A 9,606-nucleotide genomic window follows, 5' to 3' on the forward strand; every position below is an offset into this window, starting at 1 on the left:
TCTTAGTAAGTACAGTGAAAAGCATGTCTGCAAGTGTTATGGTATGAACTGTAGAGAGCTTGGAAATCATTTACCCCTTTAATAGCTGACAAATTCTCCCATCCTCTTCTGTCAGTTTCTGTAGGTACTTCTGCCTCTGGAGCTGTAGAGTCTGATCTGTGATGGCAAGCCTTCTGCTGCTCCTACAACTCCACTCAACACCTGCTGCTTTAATTAGAAATGACTTGTCCTGCTATTAGTTATTTAGAGGTTTCTGCCTCTTATAATGAAGTTTTTCCTTGCCACTGTCGTCTGGTGCTGCTCATGGTGGTCTCTCTGTAAATATCTATTTTAAAGTGTATGCTCTAGACCTGCTCTATATGAAAAGTGCCTTGAGATGACTTTTGTTGTGATTAGGTGCTATATATTATTATTATATATTATTATATTATTATATTATTGAATTGAACTGAATTTCATTCTTTCAAAATACATTAGATTATTTAGAACTGTGCTGTAACAAAGCTTAAAACAAGGCAGCAAACCTTCACTGGAAAGAAATTTAGAAATGTTTCCCTGCTGACATATGGATGATTGAGTCCTGAGGAAGTATGGCTGTATCTTAATGGGACAGCTCTGTTTTTTCACCTGATTATGAAGTATTAACTCAACATTTTTCTTCACTCCCTTTTCTTTCTAGTATTTTCTTTCTCACCTTCTGCACCATCACAGATGGTCTCCTCCTCTTGCTCTCGCTTTGTCTTTCTCTTCTTTTTCCCTTTTTGCATTTTATTCTCTGTCTTTTCTCATGTCTTCTGCAGTTATTGCCTTTAAACTAGTGTGTCCATGCAGTGTGAGAGTGACTGTGGATGTGTTTTTTCAGCACCATGGCAGCTGTTTCTGTTGATTTATTTTTCTGTAAAGCATTCTGGATCAACTGTGTTGTGTTTGAGATGTAAATAAATGAAGCTGACGTGACTTTTTGGTGCCCCACTTTAAATTCTTGAGTTTCCGACATGCTTCAAGCAGAATGATTCATGTTCTGTGCTGCCATCTAGTGACAAAAGACAGTCTGGATAAAAGGGAAGAACTTCAGGCAATTTAAAGAAGAAAAAAAAAACACACACACACACACACACACACACACACACACACAAAAAAAAAAAAAACACTTGTCAAAGTGCCATAACATACACAGCCAGTAACATCATCTTCCTGCAGAGAGGATCAGTTTGTAAATCTAAAAACTTTCCAATGATAAGCTTTTGAAATCTGGACCTCAGATTGCGTTTTGATGAATGGTGATGTTTGCTCTCCATTACAGTTTAACTTGTATGCAAATGCAAGGCAAAGCAGCGGAAGCACAGGCCAGAACGTGATAAGAGCGGAAAGAAGTCTGTCATTTTAGTGTGCGGTGACCCAATCTCACAGTTCCAATTGGAATCAGACCAATCCGTAGACTTTACCCTGTCCACAAATAAAAAAACGTGCAATTTGACAAAGTACTTTATGTAACATAATTATGCAACATGATCATCAGTGTAATGACACATGTAGCCTATAGGCATGAGTCAAGGTTTACTTATACTGTAACTGACCCCTCTGCCAGACTACCTTTATCTTAACTTACAACAACAACAATACTGCTGCTGCTACCTCTGTTCATACTACTCATGCTACAAATATTATTACTATTTATCCAAGTAGGTCTACTACAACTTCAATTATTTTGGCTACTAACTCTTTTGCATCATTTCATTAATGTTATTCTGACATTAATCTATGTGACTTGGTACAGCATGTTGTTATCAGCCAATGTCTGAAATACAAGAACATCTTATCTTGCCTATTATTAGCTACATCTGATGCTACTACAGTGGTGGAGGAGGTGTTCAGATTATTTGCCTAAGCAAAAGTACCAAAAACTATAATAAAGATAATGCATTACAAATATTAGCCCTGTACTGAAAATGTTACTGAAGTTAAAAAAAAAAAAAAGAAAAAGAAATATTCTTATGAAAATATTATTAGCAACTGTATTTTAATTAAGCATTGTAATTAAGTACTCAGCGTGACTATTATGTTGTAATATTGGATCATTAATATGGATGCATTAGTTTTACTGATGTAGTTGAAGGTTGGCCCAAGATCAAAATAACAGTAGTGGTTTGATCTGTGGCACAAATCCAGGAGGAAAAGTCCTGCTTTCATTATTATGAACAGCAGCCAGTAACAGAAGATGTAATCTCCACCAAATTTGTTGTGTGTTAGTGTCTATAGGATTAAGCCTATACAGTGTGTGTGTGTGTGTGTGTGTGTGTGTGTGTGTGTTGCAGAGCGAGAATGTTCTCTCCATGGACTTGTTACTCTGTGAGCACTCTTTACATACATGCCGAGGAGACAGTGATTTCCAACCCGCTCAGAAAATGAACCGTTATGTGTCGGATATAATAAGAAATTTGGCCGATATTTAGGGCACTGAATTGTCAAGAGTTTTGAATGAAGTTTGCATACACATACCAGGGGCTCGTCTGGGGCCAATAGAGAGCGATGATTCAGTTGGATGTCCAGCAGGGGTGTGTTGTCGTCTGCTTCTGGGAACCGGATTTGGGAAAGAGGGTTATCTGCACTGATAAGGGTCACATTTAAAAAGCTGTGTTAGGATGAGACTACCTTGGATGACAGTGGCAGCTGGAGGGAGCAGTAACACAGCGCGGACAGAGGATTTGATCAATCATGCTTCTGATCGTGGTCACTGTATCTGTCGCCAATGTCTTTTTTGCATCCGGAGTTGCTTGCGTGCCCCTTTCGGACCAGGGGCCCCACATCGATCACGGTTGGGATCAGGTGGTTCGGCTCAGGCACCTGTATGCCGCCAGGCCAGGACTTCATCTGCTGATCGGTGGGGATGGACAGATCCACGGCTCTGCAGCCCAAACTCTCCACAGTAAGTAAAGCGTTTTAAAAGTGGGTCTTAACGAGCTGCACAACTGTGATGCTTTGTTGGTAAATCACAATGAGGAACTAGAGGAGGCTCAGTGATGGGTATTTGAACCGCAGGTCTGCTGGAGATCCGTCCTGTGGATCCGGGCTGTGTTGCCATCAGAGGAGTAGCAACCGCACGGTTTCTCTGCATAGAGGGTGACGGAAGACTGTACTCATCGGTAAAGACCTGCCGCCAGTAAATGTCTAAATCTGTTGCTTATTAATGACAATAATTTATGTCCAAAAGTTCTTCACTGATGTAGTAACTGACAGATTTATTGTATTAATGGCCAGGGTATTATTTGTCTTAAATGTCAAGTGAAGTAAAGATCATTTTGTCTCATGACCACTGCATGATGATATTATCCTATAGTTAAGTATGCAGCCCTATTACAAACTTGAATTTAAATCTTAGTGAGACATCTATGCTCAGATGCAACTGATTGATTACAACAGCGACGAAATCCGACGAACAATGCAGATTAATGCTTTCAAATTAAAATACTTTGCCTAAATTCACTTCTTAAACTTAGATTTAGCATACACGTGCAAAAGCAAACATCGAGCATTTAGTTAAAATATATTAGCTTTTATTTTAGATAAAATCCAACAGACTAAATGAGTCAAATCTCATAAGAATTTCAAAGATCACACGGAACCCCAAACTGGCCAGTATGAATAAATAAAATGAAACAAATACTCATATGAGTATATACAATAAAATACATAAATGAATGATAACATTATTTAACTTGATTTTTAAAACCTAAATGAATAACTTATGATTAATGTGACCATACCAACCTTGTTGTAATGGTCTGATTGGAGTTCACTTTTATTATAAAAGCTAGCTTTATTTCATTTTCACCAGCTCAGTCTGGTGCTCCTGTTAGTCAGAGCAACCCTCAAAAAAGCCTTGTGAGTGTCTTTTCCCTTCGTAACGTCTTTGAAGTCACAACACTGCAGAACTCATTGCGACCCAGCATGCTGCTGCTGCTGTTAATGCTGCATCTTTGCTTTGAAAGCTAGGAAAACCAACCTAATGTTCTGGCTGAGTTTGCTAGCTTTGTTGAGCCAAATAAATAAGTTAGCCCACTTTGTGTCTGTCTCTGACTGTATGGTCTGTGCTGTACTTACTTACTGCAGCAGCTCACTGGCTGATTTGGTGTTAAGGTTAAGGTTACTTTATTGTCTCCCGTAAGAAAAAAAAAATCTTGGATTAAAGGAACTGCTGCATCAATCAGACATTACAAACATCACAATAAAAACATTTAATACACATTAGATAGTCACAGACTTCTAAACGTTACCCTGACAGTAACACACCTCTCACACCTCAACTTTTTGTACACTTACTACGTGTGTGCCAATTAAGCTCACTGTCAGTGGATCCCTAAATATTTGTAATAAGACACCTGTTTAATGTCAATTAGACAATGAATTATTTTTGGTATTGTTATTGCACTACAGGTAACAGGAGCTAGGAGGCTTATTTTAGTATGTGACTCTGGAACTTCATTTAAAATCATAGTAATGCAAATAGCCACAAATCCACAGAATATAACATACATATGCTCTAGTCCACGTGTCTGGAAAAGGCTGTTAAAAGTTTTTAAAAACAGTTTAATTGTTTTGTTTATTCAGTATTCCACATTTTAAAATCTGAGTGAACACTGTGAGTGAGCAGCAAGACACTGAGGGTCTGTTGGCTTTTGGGGGGGGGTTTAACCTCCCAGTTCAACTGCTTTCATTCCTCACTTTTCAAGTAACACATCCCTTCCTCTCCTTGCTTCAGGTTCAGCTGAATCTTCAACACTTTTCAGCCAAATGATAAGTGATAAGCACTTAAATCTAAATGGATGGAGTTTAACTTAAAATTCACTGTATCACTTTCAGTAACTGTATTTCAACTCCAACTTTGACTATTTACGTTTTTCTATCTATCCTGTAACTGTGTCCTTTTCCAGTTTATTTCATTCACACAGGTGAACTCTGTAGGATCATAAATAAATAGATAATCTACTACACAGGTTACACCTAAATGTCTCATAGAAGCTGAAGATTTTATCTCACTATGTTACTGACTATTAACAGTAACTGTTATCCTTTTTAAAACTTAGGTATTACCTAGAAATGCAGCTCATCTCTGAAGACTCTGTTGACCTGAGGACTCCTGCTGCTTTTCATATGTTGGTAGTCAGCATTCATGTTCAGAAAACACTGCAAGCCAGTCAGTCATTCATTCAAACAGTCGACCAGTTCATCAACCTTTGTCCAGTGCAGTGCAGGGTAAGATGTGTTTGCAAAGTGAAAAACCTGAATGAAGAGAATCAGCAGCAGCAACAACAACCTTGGCCTCTGGCTGGCTCTCTTTGGCCAAAGTAAACAGCCGTCGAAGAACTTGCAGCACCATTTACGTATGTGTTTAGATAAAAGTAGCTTTTTATCTGAAAACACCATTCATGCGGAAAGCAGTAGTAAATATTCTGTACTAGTTTTGCTGTAACAGAGAACATCATAAATGAACCTGCTAGGAGAAAATTGAGCAATAAAGTGAGCTGCTGGGCCCCTATTAATCCTACATGTCTTCCCCTCATTGTGCAATGTGTGTATTGCACTGGAATATTACCTGGCTTGAGGTTTACTGTGTTGTAATAACATTTTAGGGATGCAACAAATTATTGGCTGCTGATTATTTTCTCAATATCCAAAACTAAAAGATAATCAGTCATGACAAAAGCAGCAAAATCCTCACAACTGAGAAGCTTCAACCAAAAAAAGTTACAGATACATTTTCTGTTGAGCAACTAATTGTTTCACAGATGACTATAATGTAGGAATATGCACCATATCAGGTGAAATACTGCAGGTCAAATTAACTTCTGACAGGGGCCCACTCATCAAGATAGGGCCTCAAGTACAAGGCCTGTATCTATCCAGCCTCTGAGAATTAGACTGAAGGATAGGAAGGAAATAGAAACCTTTTTTCAGTGATATATTATTCTGACATAACAAATGTTTTCAATTTTTACCAAGCTAATTTTATTTGCATACAGATCTCCAGTAGTATTTAATATGTCTAATTAAAAAACAATCTGATATTTTTCTGGTATATAAATATATTTTATACATAAGGATGAAGCTATAGCAAACTGGTTGAAATGGAAACAAAAAGAATAAAAAACTGGAATAAATAGTGAAGTTTGCTGCTAGTAGATGAGTATGTCAGAGAAAAACATGATAGTACCACATTGACAAGTGGAGATAATGTAGAAGTTACAATTCATTAAAGAAATTACTTTAACACACTATTTATCTGGGGGCAGTTGCCTCCTCTGTTTCATTTCAAAAATTCAGCTGTATGTAGAACTTAATTAATTTATCTATATATGTGACGGTCTCTCTGTTTTTTCCAGCACACCTACAGCAGAGATGACTGCACCTTCAGAGAGCAGATCCTGCCAGATGGGTACAACATTTACATCTCTGACAGACATGGAGCCCTGCTCAGTCTGGGCAACCAGCGGCAAAGGCTGCAGGGTCGAGACCAAGGCGTTCCGACTCTGGCCCAGTTCCTACCCAGGATCAGCACCCTAGATCAGGCCTCATCCCCTGGACAGGACATTCCTGACCAGCTGGGGCAAAGTGCAGCACAAATAGAGGAACCTGTGGACACAATGGACTCCTTTGGAAAGCTCTCTCAGATCATTCACAGTCCCAGTTTCCACAAGAGATGAGACAGCAGCTCTTAGGCACCTGTAAACAGATGCCCCCTGGGGTGTTGTACTTTATCTGATACCAAGTACTCCTCCCTGCATGTTGCAGAGCCAGGGACTGACTGTGTGTCCAGCCCGCCTGCACCTGGAACGGTTGCTGTAAAATCCTGCCAGGACTGTCCAGTCAGATATGACTGAACAGAACACAAGTACAGTGTCCTACAGAGCGGAGAATGACACCTGTACTTAGAGTACTATTCATTGCTGTCATTTTCAATAACAAAGTTTATATTCAACTAAACAAACTTCAAACTTGGTTTGACCAAGAATTAGATAGATACCTCACAGCTAATCTGATAAAAAATCACTGTTGAAAACAGATAAGTAACCATTTTTCAGTGTGACAATGTTTGTGACAAGCTTAGGGAATGATTGTGGTTAAAATCAGTTCTTTGTTAAGTTAGTGGACCTTCATCGTCATGGTTAGAATAGAAAGATTAAAGAAACTCTGGGTTAAAAGAGACAATCGTGGCTGTTGATTTGAAATGGGAAAGTAACTGAGGTCTCCCAGGTCCAGTGTTTTGTTGATCTATCCATCCACCCACCTTTGTCACTCTACAGCATCACTGACTTTGATTTGACTTTGTTGTTTTCTCCTGTCATAATTACTACACCAGCAGAGGGCACTGTTGTATGAATGTAAAAATGTTTTGGGGCATTTGCTTAAAAAGCTGGTGCTGTCTCACATGATAGCTAGAAAGGCAAAAAGAGGTGTCTCTTAGGGGAGAACAGTCTCATTTACTGAACAGAGCCTGGAATGTGTTCATTACTTCTCGCTGAAAAAAGCCCATGTACACAAGAAGACTGACAGGTCATTAGTGTTTGACATTCTGGTTAGTTTGGAGAAAAGAGAGAGTGACCACAGATGACAAACAGCACTAGTTACAGAAACTGGGAAAAGGGAAAAAATGGCACGATATTAGTTGCACCAATTCCGAGTGCAGTGCGACAAGAAGGAAAAGTGATAAGAAGTCAGATATTCTGCCTGTTATGCTTGTTTGCCATCTCACAAAAAGTCTACAACAAGCAAATTTCCCACAGTGTTATTTTAACACAACAAGAAACTCAGGGTCTATTGCCTCAGTGAGCCGGGGGTGGGGGATCGCAATTCAGAGTCTTGCAATTGGAAGCCAAGCTGAAAAGATGACAGCTTTTCCATGCAAAAGTACTGTCTTCTTACATATTTATAGTTGTTTATTTAGTATCCAGCAGTTTGAATATGAGTGCCTTGTCTGCTTTATTGAATACACCTCTGTGTTTACTGTACGTGTTTATGTGTTTATGTCTCCTGTTACATGTAAAGAAACTGTTTGTTGCTTTGTGTGATCTATGCTTGTTAAACACACACACACATACATATATATATATATATATATATATATATATATATATATATATATATATCCCCGCACTACTGACCACAACGGGTTTACTTTTCCTGTTGCATGAAGAACAATGTGTAGTTTATGCTATTCATTCGAATATGCAGCTGTGTTTTTAGATGCAATAAACTGAAGACACATCTAAAATGTAATATTTCATATTACTGCATAAGGCATGAAATATCACTTGCCATGTACTCATGTAAAAGAATGACCACACAATGGCCCTTGGGAGGTACAGTATCTTGGTTAATCAGCCTACAGTGCGTCTGCAGTGTGGATGGAAGTGAATGCATCCTTGAGTCAGGAGAAAACATAGAAGAGGAGCTGGGGAAAGTGGGTAAGGGTAACAAAGGGTAACTTGTACTACTGTGCTGAGAATAAATCAACAGAAACTTAGCTGTATGCATCTGTGTTTTTTTGTTACTTTTTTGCCATTGTACCAAACCATGATGAGAACTGAACCATGATTTCTGTGTACCCTAGTTACTACAAATAAAGTTAATAAAAAGATGTAATGCAACATGAGCTGGTAATCATAGTAGATGTGTGGTAGCAATTACATGATGTCTCTTCCTCTTCCAGAGTCATAGCCCTGTTTGGATGGAGGCCTTGCTCATATCTGGCATGTCTCCCCATCCTGGGGTCTGACAGGGTGGATCTGGATATGCCATACATCTCAGAGAGTTTCCTTATGCTTCCCCCTCACTTCTCTTTCTGTACTGCCAGAAGAGTACCCCCCACTGTGTTTCCTTCTCTGCACCTAGTGTACCAGTGAGGCCTGTTTACCAGCCCTGTTAGTCTCTTCACCAGCCCTATCTGTGTGCGTGTCATTTGGGGTGCAGGCCTTCATGCTGCCACCAGTAGCAATTCTTTCTATGTTCTCACCTTAACATCTCTGTCAGTCTCTGGTTTGCAGTCCTAATCAACCCTATTCAAAACTTCACTATGTCTGGTGGTGACTGAAGCTAGGCTGATCCTTCTCCTTCCCCTGCTAAACATTAAATTGGTGCTGCCCATTATATTGCCACTCCCTCCCCCTTTTCCCATCTCCTCTTCTCTCTTCTTTTCTTTGTCCTGTGCATGAGCATGACCATTGCTGATTGGCCAGGACACAGTGTGTGGCTCGGCCCGAGCCACTTTATTCGTTTCGCATTTACAGAGTCAGAGTGCATAGGAACACTGGATTGTTTTTCTCAGCACACACAGAACGGGCAGCTAGTAATTAACGGAATTTGACAAAAGTGGAATGGATTAGGATAATTTATTCCAACTTTTAAAAAACGTAGGAAACATTTCAACACAAAGAGGGTCCCGCCACCCCCAACCTGGCAACCCAGCATTCAAGATTGTTCATCTTTGAGACTTTGTGTCAAGTTTGAAACATCTCCTCGTAAACACTGGCCCATAAACAGCCACGCCTACTGTACCAGGAAGTGTTGAGTGCTTCACCAGAGACTACAGCACTAGTGTTCGTTAGTCAG

General features: G+C 39.5%; 1 protein-coding gene across 1 annotated transcript; it reads left to right on the forward strand.

The window, feature by feature from the left end:
- Nucleotides 1–2,601: 2,601 nt before the first annotated feature.
- fgf19 (fibroblast growth factor 19) lies at nucleotides 2,602–8,650 on the forward strand. The gene is made up of 3 exons (XM_018668078.2): nucleotides 2,602–2,926; nucleotides 3,040–3,143; nucleotides 6,381–8,650. Exons 1-3 carry the CDS (start codon nucleotides 2,716–2,718, stop codon nucleotides 6,699–6,701), a joined length of 636 nt encoding a protein of 211 aa, XP_018523594.1. The 5' UTR covers nucleotides 2,602–2,715; the 3' UTR covers nucleotides 6,702–8,650.
- The last annotated feature ends 956 nt before the right edge of the window (nucleotides 8,651–9,606 follow it).

This window comes from Lates calcarifer, linkage group LG2, assembly GCF_001640805.2.
Source record: "Lates calcarifer isolate ASB-BC8 linkage group LG2, TLL_Latcal_v3, whole genome shotgun sequence".
NCBI lineage: Eukaryota > Metazoa > Chordata > Actinopteri > Centropomidae > Lates > Lates calcarifer.